Source organism: Myotis davidii, unplaced genomic scaffold, assembly GCF_000327345.1.
Source record: "Myotis davidii unplaced genomic scaffold, ASM32734v1 scaffold492, whole genome shotgun sequence".
NCBI lineage: Eukaryota > Metazoa > Chordata > Mammalia > Chiroptera > Vespertilionidae > Myotis > Myotis davidii.
In genome coordinates this window covers 115,180-141,760 of record NW_006284473.1, presented here as the reverse complement: position 1 = coordinate 141,760, position 26,581 = coordinate 115,180, and the positions used below count along the sequence as shown (strand labels likewise).

At 42.7% G+C, this 26,581-nt stretch overlaps 1 protein-coding gene across 1 annotated transcript in view; it reads left to right on the top strand.

Moving 5' to 3' along the window:
* The window catches only part of NIT2 (nitrilase family member 2), a 33,322-nt gene extending 20,739 nt beyond the window's left edge, over positions 1-12,583 (top strand). The window contains exons 6-11 of the mRNA XM_015572140.1: positions 5,064-5,138; positions 6,213-6,291; positions 8,521-8,619; positions 10,693-10,748; positions 11,111-11,203; positions 11,312-12,583. Of these exons, the coding sequence (XP_015427626.1) occupies positions 5,064-5,138; positions 6,213-6,291; positions 8,521-8,619; positions 10,693-10,748; positions 11,111-11,202 (401 nt within the window). The 3' untranslated portion in view covers position 11,203; positions 11,312-12,583. The remainder of the gene's footprint in view (positions 1-5,063; positions 5,139-6,212; positions 6,292-8,520; positions 8,620-10,692; positions 10,749-11,110; positions 11,204-11,311) is intronic.
* Positions 12,584-26,581: the final 13,998 nt, after the last annotated feature.

The window sequence follows — 26,581 nt, the reverse complement described above, 5'->3', positions numbered from 1 at the left end:
ACATTTAGATTTTACTTCCACACCGCACCTCCTCTGAGTCTCTGTATGCTTTTCTCTTTCCTTCTAGTTGTAGAATTTCCACTCAGCCAGCCTTCCTGTGGTTCTGGATGATGTCCGTTCCGTCTTTTAGTTGTATTCTTGAAGTGGTTGTGCTAAGCAGCAATCTCCAGTGTTTACCTGTGCCGCCATCTTGGTTTTTCTCTCCCCCTCGCTTTTTTATAGTTAGGATCTGCTAGCTATGAATTTTCTTATTTTTTGTTTATGAATATCTTCTTTTATTTCTTAAAATATTACAAAGAGTATTACACATGTCTCCTTTTTTCCCCCCTAGACATTCCCCGGCTTCCCCCACCCCGCAGTGTCTTGTGTCCATTAGTTATTCTCATATGCATGCATATAAGTCCTTCGGTTGATCTCCTACCCCCCTAACCCTCCCCAGGGTTCCCACTGTAGTTTGACATTCTGCTCAATGCTGTTCTGCCTCTGTATCCATTTTTGTTCATCAGTCTATAATGATCCTTATTATCCATAAATGAGTGAGTTCATGTGGTATTTTTCTCAGCTTCTCAGGGGCCGTCTCAGTCTCACAGGGGCCATCTCAGCCTCACAGGGGCTGCCCCAGCCTCACAGGGGCCTTCCCAGCCTCACAGGAGCCGTCTCAGCATTTATGAACATCTTTAGTTTGCCTTCATTTTGACAGAGATTTTCGGTGGAATAGAATTCTGGGTTGACAGTTTTTATTTTTTCCCTAACAGTTGGAGAGACCTTTTTCAATTATCTTCTAGCCTCTTTTTTCTTTTTTTTTCTGATTAGTCAGTGGTAACTTGTATTATTGTTCTTTGTGTATAACTTGTGTTTTTATCTGCTTCAAGATTTCTCTTTTGTATTTTTTAGTGGTCAGTATTTTGTCTCTCATGTGCCTAGGTGGTTTTCTTTGTATTTGTCGTGCTTCATGAAACTTGACATTTTAGTCTTTCACCATAGGTAGGAAATTTGGGGGCATGATTTTGTTACATATATTTCTGTCCCATTCTCTTTATGGGATTCCAGTTTTGATACTATTCCTTCAAACCAGGTCACCAAGGCTTTGGTTCTTTGTTTTTATTTTCCAACCTTTTTTCTTTCTCTTCTTCAGATTGGACAATATCCACTAATCTGTGTTCTGAATCTTTCTTTTGTAATCTCCAATCTCCTATAACCCAATCCAATGACATTTTTAAAAATTTCAGATACTGAATTTTTTAGTTCTAAAATTTTCCAGTTTTTTTTAAAAAGAGTGTGTATTTTTATTGATTTCAGAGAGGAAGGGAGAGGGAGAGAGAGATAGAAACATCAATGATGAGAGAGAATCATTGACAGGCTGCCTCCTGCACATCCCACAATGGAGCCCGCAACCCGGCATGTGTCCTGATCAGGGATCGAACTGTGACTTCCTGGCTCATAGGTTTATGCTCAACTACTGAGCCATGGGCTCATTTGGTTCCTTTTTATGGCTTTTATTTCTCTACCAATATTTGTTTAATTCATTGCGAGCATATTTTTCTTCAAACTCTTGAGCTTAGTTTCAATAGCTACTTTAAAGTTTTTGGTAATTACCACATGTTGGGGTCTGCCCCACACATCTGTAATTCAGTGGTGAGCCAGAGATGTCCGCAATTGCATAGGTAGAATTTAGTGCTCTTTCTCTTTGGCTTTATCCTTTTCAGGATTCCCCCCCTCACTTCCCAGCTGCTGTGAAACTGTTTTCGGGTTTCTCAAGCCAATGTGATTGTGGGTAGTTTTCCCCACGACTCCCAGCAACAACTGGGGCCTTGCTTCCAACCAAGAGCAGTAAACAAATGGGACGCTCACCCAGTGTTACTCCCTTCTAAGTATTGACTTCCCTTCCATTTTCCCTGATGTTGATCATTCTCCAGCACTTTTTATTTTGTCCAGAGTTCATAGTTACTTATGAGAAAGCCAATAGGTCTGATAGGAGCCACTCTGCCATTTCTGGAAGAGGAGCCAGCGTTGAGCTATTAACTCCATTCTTTTAAGTGCATATATGTCCATGATATGGCACATATCCCTCCATTTATGTAGGCTTTTAGAAATGTCACATTGGCCCAGCTGGTGGAGCTCAGTGGTTGAGCGTTGACGTATGAACGAACCAGGAGGTCAGAGTTTGATTCCCGATTGGAGAACATGCCCAAGTTGTGGGCTCAGTCCCCAGTGTGGGGCATGCAGGAGGCAGCCTATCAATCGTTCTCTCTCATAATTGATGTTTCTATCTCTCTCCCTCCTTCTCCTTTTCTTTCTGAAATAAATAAATATATATACATACATATATAAAATAAATATTTCAAATTGTTTTTATAGTTTTTTGGGTATAGTCTTATATATCATTTGCTAGGTTTATTCTTCATGGGTATTTTTTGATACCCTTTCATTTTCTGTTTCTTGCTAGTATATATAGAAGTACAATTAGTTATAAAAATATTGACCTTGTACATAATAGTAACCTTGCTAATGTCACTCATTAATTCTAATAATTCATCTGTAGGTTTCCTTTGGAGTTTCTAGGTATGCAATTTGCTGGGGTTCTTGTCCCAGCATCAAGAAGGGTTCAGGAATCTGGAGAAAGCTGTGCGTAGATTTAAAGAGTCCAGAGACGAAGTATAATTTTGAAAGGCATTTGGGGGTCAGAGGAGCTTAGCTAAAGGAGCTAAGATCCAAGATCTAAATTCTCAGGTCTCAGGTCTAAGGCCTTAGGTTTTCCTCGTCCCCAGGACCCCATGGTTTTTATGAACACAACTTGTCCTGAGGTGAGGCAGAGATATACACTTCAAAGGGTATACAGAAACATTGTCAGAATGGGGGAATTAGCCTACGGCTATTCAGGTGTTTGGCCAGTAGGAGGCAATAACATGTAAATTAAGATGTGTTTTAGCTGTCTGGCAGCCAAGAAATCAATTTAATGTATCCTATTCAGGTTTGGGGAAATGCCTTCAGCCATTCCCAGATGCAGCCCTGCTGTCATGCTGGAATTGGTCTCCGGCAGCAATTATATATTCTGATCACAGATTCAATTTCTATTCTTTCTAATCCTTATACATTCCTGTCTTTTGCCTTATTGCTTTGGTTAGGACCTCTGATAGAGCTTTCAATAGTAGGTGTTTTTGTATTGTTCCTGATCTTAAAAGAGAAGGCTTTTAATATGGCACCATTAGGTACAGTGTTTCTTTAGTGTTGTTTTTTAGATACTCTTATCAGATTAAGGAAATTCCCTTACTAGAAGAGTTTTCCATTTTTGTTTTTAAAATAAGAATGGATGCCCAGATGGCATGGCTCAGTGTTAGAGCAGTGACCTATAAACTAGGAGGTGATGGTTTGATTCCCGGTCCAGGCACATGTCTGGGTTTCAGGCTTGATCCCCAGTACAGGGTGTACAGCTGATCAGTGATTCTCTCTCATCATTGATGTTTCTATCTCTCTCCCTCTCCCTTCCTTTATGAAATCAATAAAAATATATTTAAAAAGATAATCCTATATAATCCTATATAATAAAGAGCTAATATGCTAATTAGACTGAACAGCTGTCCAGATGACCTTCTGGATGAAGCTGGGGCTTCGAGGGCTGGCTGAGGCAGCCAGGGCTACAAGGGATGGCCAGGCTGCAAGGGCTAGCCAAGGCAGCTGGGGCTGCGAGGGCCGAGCTCCTTGCACAAATTTTGTGCATCGGGCCTCTAGTAATAAAATAAGAATGGATGGCCTGGCTGGTGTGGCTCAGTGATTGAGCGTTGACCTATGAACCAGGAGGTAACGGTTCGATTCCTGGTCAGAGCACATGCTGGGGTTGCAGGTTCAATCCGCAGGGCATGTGCAGGAGGCAGCTGATGAATGAGAATTTTCTCTTATCTTTGACGTTTCTCTCTCTCTCTCTCTCTCTCCCCTTCTCTGAAATCAGTAAAAAAAAATACATTTTTTAAAAAAAGGATGGATGTTGAACTTTACCAAATGCTCATTATGCACTTAAGATGCTCATATGACTTTTCTCCTTTATTCTGTTAGTGTAATAAATCAGAAACCAATTTGGAAGTTATTCTTTTTATAAATTGCTGCATTCTGTTTGTAAAATTTGACCTATTTTTAATCGCTTGCCCACTCTCCTGCCAATGTGTCAGTTTGATTCTGATTGAGGACTCTTCATGTAGCATTTATATTGAGTACAAAAACTTTCCATAAGAAATCTAGACATTGATTTGTACAACATCTAGGAAAGAAGGGTCATAAAACCTACAATATTGTTGTCCCATTTCCTGTGTTAGAATTCATTTTGATAGTGTCAGATTGTGGGGTGGGTTGTGGGCATGTTGTGGTGCTGTTTGTACAGTTGCTCTTAGGTCACCCCCCATATCTGGCCGTGGACAGATTGTTTTTATTGCCATGAACTCTGCTGGAAAAGAGGTAACTGAAGCTTTTCCATTGATTTTTAGAGAGTGGAAGGGAGGGGGAGAGACAGAGAGAAAGATAGGTTGCCTCTAGCACTCACCCAGACCAAGGCCAGGGATCCAGCCTACATGCTGTTAACTGGAATTGAACCCGAGACCTACAGTCCTTGGGCCAGTGCTCTATCCACTGAGCCAAACCGGCTAGAGCACTCCCCAGTTTCCTTACATAACCTGGCTGAACGGCCAGAAGTGAGAAGGGCAGAGAGTGGTCAGAGATCTAGAAAGGGCGGGCTGAATGGAGAACTAAAGAGTTTGACATGACTTTGCTCTTCCATTTGGCTACAGCCTCCTATTAGTGTGATAGTTTCCAGAGTGTACTTGTTAGGCCATAATTGAGCACCTCTCACTTAGATAATAAGCATTCAGTTAGAATGAGTTTCTCATTTCTACTCTGCTGACGTAAATGATGTCTTTACGAGGTGACATCCAAGCAAGATCAAGCTTGTATGTTTTCTCCACCATGGGCCCTGTGTCACTGTATCCCCACCGGTCAGTGATATTAACTCAGAGGCTTTACCCTCACACCATGCTGCAGGCTAACTTTTCACTTGTGCGTTTTCTGTTTGTAAACAGCTTACTGCCGAGTGGGCCTAGGCATCTGCTACGACATCCGCTTTGCAGAGCTTGCACAAGTCTACGCCCAGAGAGGTAGGGCAGCACTGTGGTTGTGTTGTGTGGGTGCTTGGAGGTTTGAGTGGGTAGAGGGAGCCCTTAGTTGGAAAAGCTGGAGGAGAGGTCTTAACCTCTCCATCCCCATCTGGCTTCTCACACTTTTGCTGTGTCTGGACAGTGTCGTTTTCCAGAGGTTGTGATTTAACACGCCATGCGGCTAAGGCAAGACTCTTAAACATCTGCTCCACCCTTCCAGCCCTTCCTGCTGCTGTGTTTGCAAAGAGTCCCTTGGAGCCCAGTAGAAAGGAAAACATGGTCTGTCCCTCGTGGATTTCACTATGCCATAGTCCTATGGTGGGTGCAGTGGAAATGTGGTCAGTGACATTTTGGTCCAGAGAAAAGGTGTCCTACCACCCAGCACCAAACCACGTCAGAAGATCAGGGTTCTGGTTCTAACTCTTTCGCCTACCTGGTATGATACTTTGGGTAAATGATTTCATTTCATTGTGGCTCCCAGTTTTCTCATGGGGATGGTGTGAGGACAAAGGAGAGAGAACTTGTTAAAGCTCCTTGTATGGCACTCAACAAATATTACAGCCCTGCTCGCCTGGTGAAGCTACCCTGGTTCTGAACCAGCTGTCACTTAACGCAGCGAGGTGGATGCCGACAGTTCGCCTGCTCTGGGGAAGGCGGAGGCTCGGGCTCTGGCTTGGCAGTCTCCGTGGAGTCTTGTCCATGAGCCTGGAAGCACCTCCTCTGCCCCTCCTTTCAGGTGAAGGGCATTATAGAGGGTGGCCCTCGGCCATGCAGAGCTGACCCACTGGTGCCGAGAGAAATCTGAATGATGGTTCCCCCCGCCCCCCTTTTTTTTATGGGAACTCACATGTCGTGTTGGTTATCAGTACCACTTTTCTCGTTTGTCCGTCTGCACCATGCGAGTGTCTCTAAGAGAATTCAGAGCCATAACCTAATGTTGCTGGCACTGACCTGGCTGACGTCCTTTTATGCGTGGGAAAGTTGGAGTTTGTTCTTCACTTGTGGAGAGCAAAGGGCGGGACCAGGGAGGTTGGGTGTTCCTCTGCACTGACTCTCGGCCTCCCTCTCCCCTAGGCTGCCAGCTGTTGGTCTATCCTGGAGCTTTTAATTTGACCACTGGACCAGCTCACTGGGAGTTGCTTCAGCGAGGCCGGTAAGACAGCATTATCAGCATACCTTCCAGAATCCCAGCGCTTCTCTGTGGAAAGGTTTCAGGGTGGTGGAAGTGCCAGCCTTCCTGATACAGAATGGTGCTGTGACTCAATTCCGCAACATCCAATTGCATTTCAAATAGGTGCATCTTTTCGTCTTTCAGCCCAAAAGGAAGGCTTCTGCTGGGAACATTCTCTTCAGAAGCCACAGCACCAATCTCTTAGATTTTAGGTGACTGTGGTTTTGCATTTCCAAGAGCTTTTAGTGCATCAAGTGGACAGCGATTTCATTTACTGTGATTAGATGTGAGCTGATTTCCCTGGGACAGTTGCTGGCAACTTTTACAGAGAATTGAGAGACCCATGGAGTATGGATGTTCAGAGCCCAGAAGCCCAGGAAAAGCAGGAGTTATTTTAGCCTGACAGCCCAGGGGAGAGGATTGTGGTCTTCACAATCCTCTGTGCTGTTTGGGTTGCTTACCCCACCCTAACTTCCACAGCAGCCTGCTAGTCCTGGGGATGCTCTGCCAGGAACCTTGTTATAAAACCTCATGTTTCTAACCTCTAAATGCTGGGCATCGCACAGCTATCTCTGATGTGTCATAGTTGCTGTTTCCTTAGTCCCCCTGAGGCTGAGCAGTGAAAGGCAGGTAGCAGGGGTGGATGGAACATGGAAGGGAAAAGGAGTGTGACTGTGTGTAAAGTGCTCTACAAACCATGAAATGCTGGTCAGAGACTATGGGTTTCTTGATTAAATGTTTTTGTTTTATGTGTTTTTTTAAATAATATATTTTTATTGATTTCAGAGAGGAAGAGAGAGGGAAAAGACATAGAAACATCAATGAGGTGAGAAAATCGATAGGCTGCCTCCTGATGCCCTCCACTGGAGATCGAGCCCCAAACCAGGGTATGTGCCTTGACTGGGAATCGAACCCTGACCACCTGGTTCATGGGTCAATGCTCAACCACTGAGCAACACTGGCTGGGCTTGATTAAATGGCAGGCCGACGCTCTATCCACTGAGCCAAACCGGTTTCGGCAATTAAAAGTTTTTTAAATTGAGGTATAATACACTTACAGAAAAGTACACTAATTTTGCCTCTACAGGCCGGTCAGTGAATGTTGACACATGTACCACCTACAACCAAGATCAACATATGGAATATTTTCCAATCCCTAGAATGGTCCCTTTTGCTCCTTCCTAGTCAGTGCCCTTTTCTCTCTGCCCAGAGGTGGCTACTGTTCTCCCTTCTAGAGATGATGGTAATTTTCACTGCAGGGGGATGTAGAGGTGTTTGCCTGGTTGCATTGTAGAAGGTGGGGTAGGGGTGTGTGTTATGAATATTAATAAATGCAGTGAAAGTGGAAAGCAAGAAAAGCTTAGGAGAGACTGGCATGACTAGCATGGATCTATTGATTGAGCCCAGAGAACTCCCAGGTGAGGAGGCTTGATGTACCCAGGCTGGACACCTGAAATTCTGATCTAACCTGAGGTGATGGCACAGCCACCATTGGCATGGAAGTGCCATGCAGCCCTCAACGTGTATTGACTCATCAAAGCCAACCCATTGGCCTTAGCCACCTTGGCTTTGTTAACCCCAGAGAAGTTCTTTCAGTGGTTGGCTCAGGCCAGAGTCTGTCCACTGTGGCAGTAGTGACATTTTGGACTAGATTATTCTGTGTTGTCGGGGGCTCCCTGTGCACTGTAGGATGGTTAGCAGCATTTCTGACTTCCACCCACTGGATGCTAATAGCATCCCTCTAGTTATGACAATTAAAAAATCTCCAAACCGGCCGGCGTGGCTCAGTGATTGAGCATCAACCTATGAACCAGGAGGTCACGGTTTGATTCTTGATCAGTGCATGTGCCTGGGTTGCCAGCTCAATCCCCAGGGTGGGGCATGCAGAAGTCATCCAATCAGTGACTCTCTCTCATTGATGTTTCTCTCTCTCTCTCTTTCTCTCTGAAATCAAGAAAAAATTTCTTTTTAAAAAAGAAAGGTCTCCAGACACCGGCAGATGTCCCTGCTGGCCAAAGTTGCCCCAATGAGAACTGGCTTAAGTAATAAGATGATTTTTGAAGAGAGGGTTCCGTGGCTTTGCGTTTCCTTCTACACCTGAGCCAGCCTGTCCTATCCTAGTTTTAAAAAGAAGGATCGGTCCACTTAGGATAGTAAAGTGCCTCTGATCTGTAATGTATGATATCCCTGTTTTCTGTCCATTGACTCCAGGGCTGTTGATAATCAGGTGTATGTGGCCACAGCATCTCCGGCCCGAGATGACAAAGCCTCCTATGTTGCCTGGGGACACAGCACTGTCGTGAGTCCTTGGTGAGTGGCCTGAGCAGGGACAGGCTCCCTAGGAGCTCACTTGGGCAGGTGGGCTGTCTGGTGATTGGCCCTGCCCCTCACCCACCGGGTCCGGTGCCTGCGGGTGGCTGCCTCTCCTGTGAGGAAGCTTCCACTTGAGGACCATGTGAGAAAGAAACGGCCCTGCTCTCCTGACAGGCCTGGCCTTCGCCCTCTCCTGAGTGTCTGCTGTCAGTCAGACTTGGATCATAGGGGACACAGGGCAGCAGTGATGGCTGGCAGTTCTAGTGACACAGGCCCCCAATTCTCCGCTTTTGGTTAAAATTTAGACTGGGTGACCGGGCCTCAGGCAGGAATGAGTTACAGGGTGAGGATTCTGCTCCTGGAATAATTAGAGGAGGGGGCGATGGGTTCAATAAGGAAACGGAGTTTGTCCTCTGTGAGAGGGCGGAGCATTTTACTGCTCAGCGAGACCAGCATCAGAGTCTGCAGGTGCACATGCAGGCGTGCACTGATGTACGTACCGTGGTCTCTACCTGCAGTTCACACAGCACTTCTACACGTGGTCTCAGTGTGAACACCAGGGACTTACCTTCTGGTAAGCCCGGTTTATAGATGGTGGAATTGAAGTTCACAGGCTAAAGTGACTAGAAGTGGTGTTTGGATCCAGGTTTTGACTTCAGAACTTGAATTTATGCCATACACCTGTATGATCACGCACACGCATGCACACACACACAGACACGTATTTCTACAATTTTAGGATGCACATACCAGTAACAAGGCTGAGAAGGATCCCTGGTCACTGTGGGGGTCCCTAAATCTTCTCTCTTCAGACTCAATAGGACCCACAGATTAAAGCATGTGATAAGGGGAGTCCTTGAAAATGTGACCAGCAAGAGATTCCCTGCACATCAGGATTTGGGGGGCATTGGGAAACTGGAAGGATTAAGGTGGCCTGGAAATTTTCTCAGATGTGATTCCCGTCCCTCTGCCCAGATGTTAGTGATGCACCTCTGCTTCACCTGGCTCTGCTGGTGAACTCTGGTGCAGGCCAGGCCGGCCGCTTCTGACAGAGTAACTCTTCGAGATTTACCTTAATTTCTTCCTTTTCAGAATTCCATTTGTAGGGTTTGGGGGCCTTCTGACTTATATTGACTTTGGTTTGGGTGCCTGGGGTTAACATAGAGAGAGATCTTTAAATGCCAGGGAAAATGAGGAAGAAGGAGAAAGAGAATAGGAAAGGATTCAGTTAAACGGCATTAATAATTGTGTTTGTACCTCATTTGTGCCAAATATGTTAGCAGCCGTCAGGTAAACGAAACCAGTTACTCTGTGAGATTGTTTGTTATGTCAGTCACCTTGTGCTGTGCTTTGGTGAGATGGCATTTCCCTAGGTCTGTATTGGAAGCCCTGCATTGGGCTGGGAGACGCAGCACCAGAAGTGTTTTCCAGATCAGCCTTTCCCCAGGTTTATGAAGGAGTGTTGTTGTCTCCAAGTGTGGGGCTCCTGCCGGGTGTGGTTTCCCCATCACTGCGACTCATACCCACAGATTGAAACTTTTCCTTCAAACACAGAAGGCCCTTAACATAAGGATGCAAGGGTCACAGGCGTAAGACCAGAGGTCCACACAGATCTGGGCCATGCCCAGGGCCTGCCTCACTCTCCCAGAGTCAGGGAGCAGCCCTGGGAGGGGTGAGAAAGCAGAGCCAGACCGCCCTTGTCAGGGATTCCTGTGGACATGCACTCCTGAGGGGGTGGGGGGCACCTCCCTTTGGTTACACGTGGCTCTGGCCCAGATGTTTACGTCATGGAATAAGAAAACTAGGAGTTTGCAGTTTAGAAAATATACTCCATAATTTTCTCACTAAGTCCTAGCAGAGCTTTTATTTCCACTTTATAATTTATTAAAAGTGACTTGGCTTAAGGCCACACAGCATTTTAAATGGTAGAACAGGAGTTTATATCCTTTATGGTTTTAAATCTCGGATTCCTTGCCCTTTGGCCTGTCAGATGGGGAGAAAAGACAGAGAGAGGTCTTGAATATCAGCAGATGTCAGTGAACCCACTCATCTCCCCTGAATCTTTTTCAGGGGGGAGGTCCTGGCCAAAGCTGGCACTGAAGAGACGATCGTGTATTCAGACATAGGTAAGATCTGCCTCGCCCAGGGCATCAGGTTAGGCCTCTGGCATCCCCAATGTTCTGAGGCCAGGCTCCATAGCTGGGGCAGCCTGTCACCTGGAGGAGTTCCTTTGTTCTCCCCCCCCCCCCCCCCAGAGTTTATCCTTGGTTCTTGGTCAAGTCTTCAGGGCTATAGTTCATTTTGAGTTATTTTGGTTTGTTTTGAAGTGACTCCAGGGGCTGTGCCAGGCCAGCTGTGCCTCTAGACGAGGCCTGTATTACTGAGTTACTTGCTGAGACTCTGGTAGTTTTTATACTGTTGGAGAGGAAAATCCCTGTGGTTAGTGCAGAGTTAATCTTATTAACAGTGCACTTCCCTGTTTTTGCAGACTTGGAGAAGGTGGCAGAAATACGCCAGCAAATCCCCATATTTAGCCAGAAGCGATCAGACCTTTATGCAGTGGAGGCGAAAAAGCCCTAAGGTTTGTGTTTCCAATGTGTCATGAAATAGAAAGATATGTTTCTGCAACATCAATTCCCTGCTGAATTCTTTAACGGGGATCCTTTCTGTTTGTTTGTTTTTAATTTAGCCTTCCTTTCCTGGGAACTTTCTATTGAGATGATGGAACTTCAGCACACTGATATTCTCCACACCATATTAAATAGGCAAAAAGGACTCAGGCTGGGCATTGAAGAGCGGGAGGAGAAGGGGATGGTTCCAAACCTTATTCCATAATTGAATTACGTCAAAGAAGTTGGTAAAAGTATGAGATTTGGGTATTCTGGTGGTTGATTTACCTGATATAAATGTATTTGTGTCATAAACCTTTTATCTCATTGCTGGAATTGGAATCTGTTATGTAGAAAGTGGGTATACTGTTTTCAGCAATACCTTAAAGTTATATTTTAGGTTTATGAGTAGCTGTGGGAAGCAAGGATGGGTCCTTGGTGTTTGCTAGGGGAGATGGCAGCCCTGTAGCAGCCTTCAAGAAGGAGCTAAAGAGTCGACCCCAAACTCGCCAGGTCTTAGGGGCAAGACTGTGTCAGGAGTGAGGCCTGCGGGAGGATGGCAGTAGAAACATTTGGTCAGGTGCGGGAAGCCATCCATTGTCAATGCTATCATGAGAGTGCATCAAGGAACTCGGAAGGCTGATGAACCTTGATTTTTAGCAGGGCTAAAAGCTATGCACCGATTGTTCTGTGTTGAGATATCGATGGCTTGAAGCAATTTCCTGACCTAATAGCCTCAAAGTAAATCTTTACTGATCTTTACTGACCTTTGAGATTGTCTGCTACCCGTTTGCCATGCTTAACTGAGGGCAAGATGTGTATCTAAAATTGAATAAAAGCTGACAAGGTCAGGGTTTCAGGGAGCTTCTCCTCTAGAGAGAGGTTTCCACCTGGCCCCCTATGCCTTCTAAATTCATATTTCTTGTCTAGTGTTTTCATTTGTGTGCACCCCTTTTCAGATTCTGAACCCCAGCCGTGTTGGATGTGGCAGTTGGCATCTTAAGTATGTCTCTGCAAGAGGTGTCTTTTTTAAGATTATTAATTGATTTTGAGAGAGAGAGAGAAGCATTGATCAACTGCCTCCTGCACACCCCCCAACCGGGGATCTATCCTACAACTCAGGCATGCGTTTTATTCAGGACTCCAACCTGCAACCTTTCAGTGCACAGGATGACCCCCAACCAACTGAGCCACACCAGCCAGGGCAAAAGAGTTTATCTTGATAGGAGTGTCTGAAAGTCTCTCTCTTTTTGTTTTTTCTCTCTAGTAATACTTTTTACCTTGATAAAGGCAAGTTTTTAGCCTAATGGTTCTGGGAATTCTTTGTGGCAATTAAAAATTAAGAATTTCAATGAACTGTTATTTATGTATGTTATAGCTAGCAATGGGTTGGTAATGTTTAACAACTAGCTGTCCAAGAAAAAGCCCTGATTTTGTGTAGCGTTTTCCAATTTCTGTGGTGTAAATACTTCCACCCTGGCCAAGTTCCCTCTATCAATATAATACCTCTACACACAGAATTGGGAATAGATATGTGTACATCCATGAAACACTGTTAGTCGAGGTAATGAAGATGCCCACTCCACCATCAAAAGTTTCCTTGTTCTTTTTTATAATTCCTCTAGTTATTCTTCTTGTTCCTAAGCACTGACTGGTTTTGTCACTGTAGATTAGTTTGAATTTTTTAGAATTACATAAAAATAATATATGTACCATACCATATATGTACTTTTTAATTTGTCTTTCATCATTATTTGGAGATTATCCATATGTGTGCATCAGTAATTCATTCCGTTTTTATTGCTGAGTAGTAGTTTGTTGTATGGATATACCATCATTTCTCCACTTGTTAAGCATTTGAGTTTCCAGTTTTTGGCTATTACAAATAAAGCTTCTTGTACAAGTTGTTCATTTCTCTTGAGTTAGATATTTAGCATTGGAATGAAATGGTGGGATCATACGTGTATTTCACTACCAAATTGTTTTTCAAAGTGATTGTGCCATTGTACATCACTACCAGCAATCTGTTAGAATCCCAATGTGCTCCACATCCTCACCAACAGTTGGTATGATTAGTCTTTTTAATTTCATCCATTTTAATGGGCATGTAATGTTTTCTGGGGGTTTTAATTTGTAGTTCCGTAATCACTAATGATGCTGGGTATCTTTATTTATCTGTATATCTTTGGTAAAGTGTTCATATCTTTCCTTCATATAAGTATTGGGTTATTTACCTTTTTATTAATTATTATGAGTTCTTTATATACTCTAGATAAAAGTCTTTTTTCAGGCATTATGTTTTGCAAATTTATTCTCCAAATCTGAGAAGAAGAAAGTCTTCATTTTCTTAAAACTATTGCTTAAAGAACAAAGGTATTTAATTTTCATGAAGACTGATTAATACTTTTTTTCTTTGAAGTTTGTCTTTTCTAAGTTTTATGTATTATGTAAATCATCAAATCCAAGGTCACTAAGACTTTATCTTAAATTTAAGCCTATAATCTATTTTCAGTAGTTAATTTTTGTGTGTGGTGTAAGAGTCAAGATTTTTTATTTTATTTATTTTTTTGGCCTATGGTTGCCTTTTGTTCCAGTACCATTTGTTGGAAAGATTATCCTATGCCCATTGAGTATCCTTGGCTCATTTAGGAAAAGTGAATTGACCATACACATCTCAGTCTATTTCTGGACTCTATTTTATTTCATCAATCTATTTGTCTATCTTTACACCAGTAACTAACTGTGTTGATTATTGTGGCTTTCTAATATGTCTTAAAGTCAGGTAAAATTAGTCCTCTAACCCCCCCCCCCCCGCCCCAAAATTGTTTAGACTATTCTGAGTTCTTTGTATTTCTATGTAAATTTCAGAATCAGGTTGTAAATTTTTATGGAAAAGTCTCTAGGGCTTTTTGTTGGGATTGCATTGACTCTTGAATGCAGTTTGGTAGAAAATTGACATTTTAACAGTACTGACCCACTGACCCATGAACATGAGATGTCTTCTCAGTTATTCAGGCCTTCTTTAATATCTTTTAGCAGTATTTGGTAGTTTTACTGTGAAGAATGCAATTTTTTGCCGTAGCTGGTTTGGCTCAGTGGATAGAACATCGACTTGCAGACTGATGGGTCCAGGATTTAATTCCAGTCAAGGGCACATGTGGAGAGTGGCTACAGCGTTCGGACAGGATTAAGCCTCGGACTGACTTGTGGCAAAGCCACATACAAGTCCCAGCTTGGAGGTCAAACCTTGAGCCAAAAGGCTATGGTTATAAGCTTGACTTACAGTCCAACCCTGCAGTCCTAGGTAGCTAAGGGATGTGGGCTGCGGGAGGTGCAGCAAGTGCTGCCTAAACAAGGTTTGATAGAGTACAGAGAATGGGAACAATAGGAAAGAAGCAGATTTGAAATTCACAAGAACATTGTAAACATCTAACCTTGTTTTGCTTTGTGTGATCTGACTATAAAATAAAGCCACGGTTTACAGGCTGTGTCACTGTTTCCTCATCCAGGCACAGTGATCCACCTGGCCCCAACTGTATTCTCCTGTCTGTTTTCTTTAATCCTTCACTGCCCCTCCTCAAGTTCAACACTGGCCGTGCTGGACACAGTTCAGGCACATGCCTGGGTTGTGGGCTCGATCCCCAGTATCTGGGATGCAGGATGCAGCCAATCAATGATTCTCTTTCATCATTGATGTTTCTCTCTCTCCCTGTCCGTTCCTCTCTGAAATCAATAAAAAATACATTTTTTTAAAAAGGTGAAATGATAATCACATACTTCTTTAAAAGAAATGCATTTTTTTGGTCCAACGTATCCCCAAGGGTTGCTGGTTCTTTTGTGTGTTTTTTAATGCTAGAGTATTGTTTTGTAAACTTCAGTTTCCAATTTCTCACTGCTACTATATAAATTAAAATTTATTTCTGAATTTTATCTTGTAGCCTACAACCTTGCTAAACTCACTTTAGAAGCTTTTTTTGGGTAGATTCTATACGATTTTTTAAAATATAGATGAGCATGTCTGCAAATTAAGACAGTTTATAAAATAAGTGAACTTCTTTCTTTCCAATCTGGTTCCTTTTTATTATTTCTGCCTTATGGCATCGGCTAGACCTTTCAGAACAGTGTTGAATAGAAAAGTACACATTTTTATGGTCCTGATCTTATGGAGAAAGCATTTAATCTTTTATAGGTGCCCTCGATCAGATTGGGGGAACTCCCTTCTATTACTAGTGTGCTGAGAGTTTTTATCAAGAAAGGATGCTGGATTTTTCAGAGGCCTTTTCTGCCTTTATTGACACAAGTACATTTTTTCTTCTTTAGCCTATTTTTATCATGAATTACATTGATTTTGCAGTGGTAAACAAATCTTGTGTTTCTGGGATAAATTTCACTTGACCACAATATATTAAAATAAGGTTCTTTTTAATTTGTTGTTGGATTGATTTGCTAACACTTTAAGAGTTATTGCATCGGCCTTGGCTGGGTTGCTTAATTGGTTAGAACAGTGGCTCGCGAGCCACATGCGGCTCTTACCTGTAGGATTTGTAGTTGGTTGGAAAAATACAGGTAACTTTATACTTCCAGTAGGTACTTTTGTTACCCGCGCGATTTGCGAACCCGACTAGCACTAACCACTGCACAACGAGACTGCTGACTGACTGGCTCACTCAGCTCGTGCGTGAATCACACGCGCCTCCCCCACGTATCCCGCAGCCCGCCCACACCCCCCACTTCCGAACCACGTCTTCAAAATAGACTCGCCCAGGCTGAAAACCGATTTCCGTGCGTGGGCCACGAAGTTTCAATTGCACTGCACATGTGCGCTCCCACATGGTATTTTGTGGAAGAGCCACACTCAAGGAGCCAAAGACCCGCATGAGGCTCGCGAGCCAGTTTGCTGACCACTGGTCTAGGAGAACTGCGTGGTAATTTGTTTGCATCCTGTTTCCTAATATCAATTATTCTGGCTAGAGGTTTATAAGTATTATTGATCTTTTCAGAGAACAAGCTTTTGGCTCCATTGATTATCTGTTTTTATAATTTGATTTTATTTCTGATCTTTTTTTTCTGCTTGCTTTAGATTTCATTTGCTCTTTTGCAAAATTTTCTTAAACTGGTTGGTGAGAGTCACTGATTGGAGATTTTTCCTTCTTTCCAATAAGTTTTTAGTGTTAGAAAATTTCCTCTAAGTATTGCTTTAGATGCATCCCCAACCTTAGATATGTTGTATTTGTATTTTCATCCAGTTTAAAATATTATCTAATTTCTCTTCTGATATTTTTCCTATGAGCCAACAATGATTTTGTAGTTATTTCGTTTATAAATATTTGGGGATTTTCCATATCACTGTTACTGATTTCTAATTTGATTCCACTGTGGCCAGAAAGCATACCCTGTGTAATTTGAATTTTTTTAAATATATTGAGGTTTGTTTTATAGCTCAGAGTATGATCTCTTTTAATAAATGTTCCATGTGCAGTTGAAAAGAATGTGTATTCTGCAAGTTGTTTGGCAGAGTGTTCTATAAATGTCAACCAGGTCACATTGGTTGATAGTGTTTTTAAGTCTTCTATATCTCTACTGATTTTCTTTCTAATATTTCATTAAGTTGTTAACAGAGGGGCGTTGATAATTGTGGATTTGTCTGTTTATCATTACACTTTTGTCTTCATGTATTCTACACTTGATCTTGGCCAAAAGGCCAAGAAGCAATATCTTCATGTATTTGGAAGCTTTGTTATTTATTTTTTAAATGCAGTCAATTTTATTTTCCTTAAACCACAAAATAGAGTCTTTGGTTGTAAAAACATCACTAGTTACAGCCTTGCCAAGAGGTCCCAGCTCGGGAGGGGGCAATTAGTCTGTGGCTAGAACTCCTGAGGGGCATCTAAAATGCTAACACCCAGGTTAAAAGACTTGGGGCAAGGGTGGTATTGGTGCTGGCAGGCCTATAGGAGGGCACTGGGCCCAGGCCTCCGTGCCCCAACCACAGGGGGCGGTGGCTGCTGCACAGGCCCATGGCGCCTGGTGAGGGCCTGCCCAGAAGCACCAGGGCCACCTCTCCATCCCCCTCCTGCAGGCCAGGGCTAGGAGACAGCTCCTGAGATCTCAGTTCCTCAGCAAAATCTGGGACTGCATGTCATATGGAAGCTTTGTTATTAGTGCTTAAATTACTAGATTTGTTATAGCATCTTGATGAATTGAGCCTTTTCCCATTATGATACAGCTCTGTATTCTTTTTTGCTCCACAATGACTTTGATATTAATTATGCCACTCCAGTTTTCTTTTGATTAGTATTATCATGTATCTTTTTCCATTCATCTTTTAAACTTTTTAAAAATTAAATTTATTGGGCTACATGGGTTGATAATAACATTATATAAGTTTCAGGTATGAATCTATACAATGACGTCTGTATACTCTATACTTGACCCCTGTACCCTCTTTGTCCTCTACCCTTCTTTCCTTCTGGTAACCCCCATTCTGGTATCTGTATCTTTGAGCTTTTCTTTTGTTCATTTGTTCCTTTTTTTATAACCCACAAGTATAAGTGAAATCATACAGTTCTCCTTTTCTGACTTATTTCATTTAGTATAATACTCTCATGATCCATCCATGTTATCACAAATGGCAATGTTTCTTCTTTTATATGACTGAGTAGTTATTTCATTATAATACTCGAGGCCCAGTGCACGAATTTGTGCACCAGTGGCGTCCCTTGGCCTGGCCTGTGGGATTGGCCGAAATTGGCTCTCCAGTATTCCCCTAGGGATCCTGGATTGTGAGCGGGCACAGGCCAGGCCAAGAGACCCCACCGGTGCGCGATCAGGGCTGGGGAGAGATGCAGGAGGTTGGCCAGCTGGGGAGGGATTGTGGGAGGGCTCCAGGGTGTGTCCGGCCCATCTCACTCAATCGGCTGGACCCCAGCAGCAAGCTAACCTACCAGTTGGAGCATCTGCCGCCTGGTGGTCAGTGCATGTCATAGTGAGCGATTGAGCAGCCTTAGCATATCATTAGCATATTACGCTTTGACTGAACAGCCAGCCCGACAACTGGATACTTGATGTATCACATCTTCTTTATTCAGTCAGCCAAAGAAGGAAACTTAAGTTGTTTCCATGTGCTAGCTATTGTGACTAATGCTGCAGTGAACATAGAGGTATGTACATCTTTACAAGTAAGTGTTTTCAAATTTTCAGCTATACTAGTATACCCAGAAGAGGAATTGCTGGGTCATATGGTAGCTCTAGTCTTAATTTTTGCTTTTACTTCCCTTGCCTTTGTGAACGGGTTTACAAAAAACTCCTCTGAGACCATAGTCTGTAAGTTTAGTGCCTATGTTTTTTTCTATGTATTTTATTGTTTCAGATCTTATATTTAATCTTTAATCTATTTGGTGTTAGATAGCAGCCTAGTTTCATTCTTTTAAATGTGGCTTTCTAGTTTTCCCAACACCATTTATTGAAGAGACTTTCCTTTCTCCATTGTATGATTTTGGCTCCTTTGTTGAAAATTAGTTGCACATAGGTGTGTGTGGGTTTATCTCTGGACTCTCAATTCTGTCCCATAAACTGTGTTTTGCCAAAATCATACTGTTTTGATTACTGTAGTTTTATAGTATACCGTATTTGCCGGCGTATAAGACGATTTTTTGGCCCTGAAAAATATGCCTCCAAGTGGGGGGTCGTCTTATACGCCAGGTACACTTCAGATAGACTGCCCATAGTGCTTGCCCCGTGCCATAGTGGCCTCCCGATGCCCGCCCACTTCATTCCACATACCGTTCAGGCATCAGCAGCGCTGCTGGGTGTATGCTCGGCTGTTATGCGATTTTGCTGTTATGCGATTTTACCACACTCGCAAAATCGCACACAGCCGATCATACACCCAGTATGATAGCGCAAAATCGCGAATCGCGATACCATACTAGGTGTATGGTTGGCTGTGTGCGATTTTGCGAGTGTGCTTCTATCATTGACAGTCCCTCTAGGTTGTGGGCTGCTTGCCTGTGTTCCTGAGAAGCATCTACGGTACCAGTCTATAGAGTGTGTTTTCTTTAGTGAATTACCGGTATGTTTACCGGTAATAAACTTGCACTGTTTTATGTATATGTTTGATTACATACAGCCTTGTGACAGTTTTCCTGCATGTCATAAGCATTTGAATATAAATTAAAATGTTAAAATCAAATCTGATATTGTTTTACCTTTTATTTGGTGTGTGGAAGGTGTGCGGAAGAGGGGGTAGTCTTATACGGCGAGTATATAACAAACTCTGTATTTTGAGTGGAAATGTTAGGGGGTCGTCTTATACGCCCAGTCGTCTTATACGCCGGCAAATACGGTAATTTGAAGTCAGGGAGTGTGATGCCTCTAGCTTTATACTTTTTTCTCAGGATTACTTTGGGTATTTGGCGTCTTTTGTGCTCCCTTCCAAATTTGAGTATTTTTTTTGTTCTGTTTCTGTGAAAAAATGCCATTGGGATTTTGATGGGGATTGCATTAAATCTGTAAACTGCTTTAAGTAAGATGGCCTTCTTAATATTAATTTTTCCAGTCCATGAACACAAATATCTTCACATTTCTGTGTATTCTTCAGTTTCTTTCAACAGTGTCTTATAGTTTTCAGTATACAGGTCCTCACCTCCTTTGTTAAATTTATTCCTAGGTATTTTATTCTTTTTGTTGCAATTGTTAATAGGATTGTTTCCTTCATTTCTCTTTTTGATATTTCATTGTTAGTATATAGGAACACAGTGGATTTTTGCATATTGATTTTGTATCCTGTAACTTTATTGTACTTGTTTATTATTTCTAACTAGGGGCCCAGTGCATGAATTCGTGCACATTGAAAGGAACTGTGGGCTGCGAGGCTGTGGTGGGCACAGGAGCAGGTCTTGGCCCATCCTTTGCGCCCCCACCTGGCCCCTCCCACCACAGCCTCCAGTCCGCTGTCTGCTGGTAGTCTCGCTCCCGCCGCCCCCACACACGCTGATGGCATTGGCTCTGCTTGCACCGCTGATGGTGCCGAGTGATTGCGACTGGTGCCAGGCACTGGCAGCAGGTGCGAGCAGCAGCTCTGGCACCAGCTGCGGGTGTGAGCAGGACCAGTGCTGGCAGCAGCTGCAAGAGGCGGCTGCTGGCCCCGATCGCCCGTCAGGAGCAGGGGGAGGTGAAGAGGCCCTGAGGGGCGATCGGGACCTGCAGCCACCACTTGCACCCACTGATGGCGCCGAATGATTGGGGCCAGCGCCGGGCACTGGCAGTGGGTGTGAGCGGCGGCTCCAGCGCCGGCAGCAAGTGCGAGTGGAGCTGGCACCAGCAGCAGGTGCAAGCGCCGGGCAGGACTGCGATGCACGGAAGCAAAGAATTTTCAGTAACCACCAGAGACTTGCCTCAACAGTGACCAGCGCTCCGCCTTGGTCTGGCGTACCCGCTCACCTGCTCTACCATCTAGTTGTGGCCGATGCCTGCCATGTACCGCTCTCTGCCGCCTGCTGCTGACGCCTGTCATGTTCCGCACGTGCCCCCTGGTGGTCAGTGCATGTCATAGCTACCAGTTGTTTGGTTTGGTTATTCCACTGTTCAGTCTATTTGCATATTAGCCTTTTATTATATAGGATAGTTTTTGGTAGAGTCTTTAGGGTTTTCTATATATAGGAGCATGTCATCTGCAAATAGTAACAGTTTTATTTCTTCATTTAGAATTTGATTTGGGGAAATTTGTTTAAAAATATCAAGTTTTGGACACTTGACTAAAAAGGATCATAGACAGTTATAGTTATTTTTAATGCCCTTTCCCTCCTTAGACCTTTGGTATAACTAGTTAATATCATATTCTGAAAAAACTTATAGTTTTCTGCTTCTGTCTGTACTCCATCTTACACAAAGCTTTAAATATTTTTGTCTTTGTTTCCAGTAGAAGAGCTCCTTTTAACAATTCTTGTAATGAAGGTCTCTTGGTGGTAAATGCTCTTAGCTTTTATTTGTCTGGGAAAACCTTTATTTCTCCTTCATATCTAAAGGATATATTGCCCTGATTGGTTTGGCTCAGTAGATGGAGCGTTGGTCTGCGGACTGAAGGGTCCCAGGTTCAATTCTGGTCAAGGGCACGTGCCTGGGTTGCGGGCTGATTCCCAATAGCAGGTGTGCAGGAGGCAGCCAATCAATGATTCTCATCATTGATGTCTCTATCTCTCCTTCTCCCTTCCTCTCTGAAATCAATAAAAATATATATAAAAATAAATAAATAAATAAAAGATATCTTTGCTGGGTGTATTATCTTTGACTGATGGTTTCTGTCTTTCAATATTTTAAGTATTTCTGCCTACTCCTATCTTATAATGTTTCTACTGAGAAATCTTATGATACTCTAATGGGGTTTTCTTTGCAGGTTACAGTCCCTCCCCCCCACCTCCCACCCCCCAGCTGCCTTGAGAATTCTTTCTTTGTCATTTAATAGTTTAAATTAAATATGTCTTGGAGAACATCTTTTTACGTTGATATAATTAGGTGTTCTGTTAGCTTCCTCTGTTCTAGACTTTAGTTCTTTCCATAGGGAAGTTCTCATTAATTTCTTTGAGTAGGCTCTCTATTCCTTTTCCCTCTGGTTTGCCTGTTACCCTTATGTTGCTCTTTTTGTATTGTGGGTGTTTTTTTTCACTATATTATTATTATCACTTTAAATATTTTATTGTATTGATTTTTGGAGAGACAGGGAGGGAGAGGGGTAGAAAGATAAAAACATCAATGAAGAGAGAGTCATTTATTGGCTGCCTCCTGCATGCCCCCCATCAGTGATTGAGCCCAAAATTGTGCATATGCTCTGACCAGGAATTGAACCGATGACCTCTTCTTCGTTGATGCGCAATTACTGAGCCATACCAGCTGGGCCTATATTACTATTTTTAATGTCCAGAGTTTATAATACAAGAATAGAACTGATCCCAGACTCAAGTTTATAAATTCTCAATTGGCTTGTGAGACCAGTTGATATACTTGTTATCTAATTTGGCTTCTGGAAGATTTCATTCAAATCCTCAGAGGTCATCTGATCAAATATTTTGTTTTTCTTTCTCAGCTCTGTCTCCTATTGCTCAGTTCTGGTCTGTGAGAGAGACAGAAACTTAGCACAACAATTCACACCTTTTTTCTTCTGCACCCAACAGGGCACTGTACTGTACTTATTTTTTGGCACAAGAACCTTCGGGACATTAAACTTCTCAAAGTCAGCTACCACGCCAGCTTTTGCCACATTGCCTTGTAGTAAGTCCAGTCGATAGATAGTAGGTGGGTTGTCAGGTAGAGTAGCCAACCTAAAGGTAAATGTCTCATTCCAAGATTACAGGGAGTTAGCAGTGGCCTTCTGGCCTCAGGCTATGAAGTATACTAGACTTTTCTCCTCTGTGCTTTATCTTTGTATGCAGTTTATTTTTTTGGTCAAACTATCATCTTTATTTAGCTGTTTCTTCTTGGGTGAAGATTGGAGAATAAAGCTAGTTGTTGGAAGAGAACGCACTTCAGGATAAAATGGTCTTGTTAAAATCAGGAATTAAGAAGTTAAGCCTTAGCTGGTTTGGCTCAGTGTATAGCGCATCGGCCCGGGTTCAATTCCAGTCAAGGGCTCATAACTCGGTTGTAGGCTTGATCCCTGGCCCTGGTAGGGGCCTGTGGGAAGCAATTATCAGTGTTTCTCTCTCTCCCCCTCCCTTCCCACTCTTTTCAAAAATCACTGGAAAAATATCTTCAGGTGAGGATAACAAAAAAACAAAAGTTAAGCCCCAGATCTATAGTTAAATAACGAAAACACATCCATACAAGGGTACTTACTCACTGATTACTTCATATCTGGTTCAGATGGACAGGAGTCCGGAAGTGGAGCATGGCAGGCAGTGTGTTTGATTCCACTTTCTCCTGGAATCTGTTACTATAAAGTCTACACATGTATTCCTTTGTGCTCAACGACCGTGGAACCTCAGTTCTCGGACTTAATTCATTCTGAAGCTGTTCTAGAGCAATTTGTTTGAAAACCAAATCATTTTTTCATCCCAGACCCTCAAGTGATTTTGCGTTTTAACTTTTCTTTTATACAGCACATGTCTATAAGCAAACAATCCTAAAATTTATCGAACCACCCTCTGCAGCCTTAAGTGAATCACTGTCAGTACTCATTCCAGGGGTGTCTTTCAGGAAGTAAGTATGCAGCATCTTCACGTCATTGCCTCCAAAATGCTGTCATTGCCTACCTACCTTTCATTTATCCAAATCAACAACCGTTTTTCTCTCTTCAATTGCCTGTGTTGTTTCTTTCACACCCTTAGTAGCATTAGCACTTAAAAGATTTTTTTACAGAGGAAGGGAGAGGGAGAGAGAGTTAGAAACATCAATGGTGAGAATCATTGGTTGGCTGCCTCCTACATGCTCCCTACTGGGGATCAAGCCTGAAACCCAGGCATGTGCCCTTGGCCAGAATTGACCCTGGGACCCTTCAGTCCGCAGGCTGATGCTCTATCCACTGAGCCAGACCGCTCAGGGCAGCATTAGCACTCTTGAGGGCTTTTTTGTTTTAAAACTGTCCTAATTGTCCATTTCGACAGCAAGAAAAGCAAAACAAACAAAAACAAACCCACAAAAATATTCACAGCACAGTTTCCCAAGATGTTATCTTTGTGTTGCAGTTACCCAGGTTTAGTGGTAAACTCTCACATTTTCACTTTTTTGTCATGCTGATGTATCTATCAGCATGAAAGGGTTGTCAGGTTGAGAACCAAAGGTTTGACTGTGTTCATTTAAGATTTTTTGGTTTGGGGGTGGGGGGGTGGGGGCGTAGGATGGGAGCGGAACATCAGTAGACTGCCTCTTTAATGCCCCCTATTGGCGGGGGGGTGGTCAAGCCTGCAACCCAGGCATGTGCCTTGACTGGGAATCAGATTGGCAACCTTCTGGTGCATGGGATGATGCCCAACTGAGCCACACAGGCCAGGGCGCAACTATTCTTATTAATATTGTGTCCAAAGATTCATTCTCTAAGTTTCTCCCTCTAAACAAAACAAAAACCATGCCATCCTGTAAAAAAACTCCCTTCACCTCCCAGTCTCTTAATGGAATGATTCCTGCTCACTAGTTTTCTTCTTTCAGTTACTCTTCAGAAGCCTGCAGGCCATTTCCACTCTCACCAATCCAATGACACTGCCCTGGCAGATCTATTTTGCCTCTAATGTCACTGTGACCTTCTATCCACTGAGCCAAACCGGTTTTGGCTCTGACCACTTTTACTAGTACATTGCTACCTTATCCTTTTCAATTTTTTTAAAAAAACATTTTTATTGATTTCAGAAAGGGATAGATAGAAACATCAATGATGAGAATCATTGATTGGCTGTCTCCTGCAGGCTCCCTACTGGGGATAGAGCCCGCAACCCGGGCATGTGCCCTTGACCAGAATTGAACCCAGGACCCTTCAGTCCACAGGCCGATGCACTGTGCCAAACCGGCTAAGGCTACCCTTTTTAATTTTAATTTTGTCCTGAAGTAATCTCATCTACATGCATGGTCTTAAATATATGCTAATTCTCAAACATGTAGTTTCACTGTTGGTATCTCCTCACCAATTGGAAAAAAGGACTTCATCTTGCCAGACTAACTTGGATGGCTTATTTTAGCTCAAACTCATAATGTCCCTTCACTTATATTTTTAAAGAAAATGTTGCCCTAGCCGGTTTGGTTCAGTGGATAGAGCATTGGCCTGTAGATTGAAGGGTCCCAGGTTCGATTCCCATCAAGGGCACATGCCCGGGTTGCAGGCTCGATCCCTAGTAGGGGGTGGGCATGAGGCAGCCAGTCAATAATTCTCTCATTATTGATGTTTCTGTCTCTCCCTCTTTGAAATCAATGACACTGCCCATTTTAAATATATTTAAAAATATATTTTTTTAAAAAGAATGAGTATTTCCCTATTCTATAGAAAGAAAATCTTTACCTAAGTCCTAGAGGAATTTATTCTTCTCATCTATATTTTCATACCACACTGTATATAACTGTTGGCACCCAAACTGGAAATTCTCCATAATCCAAGTTAACTTTTTCAGCTCAAGATCCTTCACTGAATCATGTCTGCAAAGCTTATTTTTGTCATATAAAGCAACAGCCACAGGTTCCACGGATGAAGATGTGGATATTTTTGGGAGGATCATCATTCTGTGTGATGGCTTGTAAACAGACTTCAAGAAGAGATAGAAAAGCTTGAATGTAATATTTATTTGGTGAATTTACATATGAGGTCATTTACAAAAGTAAAGATACAGACAGATGCAACTTTCAGTGCAGGTTCAAATATTTCTTAGAACAGGCAGTAGTCCCCGAGGACTGGAATGACAGTACTGAATGGCACATGCTTCAGTTTCCTTTGTGGTTTTACCCCCCGCCCCATGGGGTAGAAAGGGAGAGAGAATGTTAGTGTTAATGTAAATACAGCCATGCAAATAAAAACGGTGGTGTTTTGTGTTTTCTAAGTCACAGGTTACTCAGAGATGTAGAGCATTTCTGTGTTCAGGGGTTATTGTAGGAGCATCATCTAATAACTAAAATGCAGAGCTTTCATATTTTCCATTATCCAAGTCATCTTAAATTGTATTATCTGCCCCCACTCATTAGTAAGAGGCCCTCAGTATTGTGCAGACTCTGACTTTGGAAGGGAGTAATTTCTAATAATTTCTAAAAAGATAGCATTTATAGACAATCTTTTTGGTTTCAATAGGATAAAGCACCCTTTAAAGGGGGGGTAAAATGCTCCTTTACTCCCAACAATGTAAACTCTAATTAGACTTCATTTCCAAGGAAGTGTAACTAAAGGCTTGGTGTTTTATTCTCGGGCTTAAATAAACCTGTCACTACCCAGAACATCTCAAAACAAGAGACCCCTTAAGAACACAGCCACCAGAAAAATGCAGCATATAAGTAAAGGGATGGTCCATAAAAGTGACAACTGGAAAAAACCCAAATGTAAAGTGATTTCTAAGTAAAAAGGTAAGGTAAAGAGAAACAAAACAAAAACCTGCTGTCAGTATCCCTAATGAAGACCTGGACATGGGAAGTCAGTCGGCTTTAGAGAACAAGATTAACTGAAAAATAAAAGCACTCCACAGGTCCTTAGCATCTTTGAAAAGATTGGCTCCAATTCCTTAAGCACATTTAGCCACAGTTGAAGCACTAAGCTTCAGAAAATGCTATGCTTCTGGCTCTAAGAATTACTTCATTTTTGAACCTTTAGCCCCATTTTCTCATTAGAAACTTTAAGCTAATTAAATACTCGAATGTATCACACTCGATCTTTAACATACAACCAACCTGCA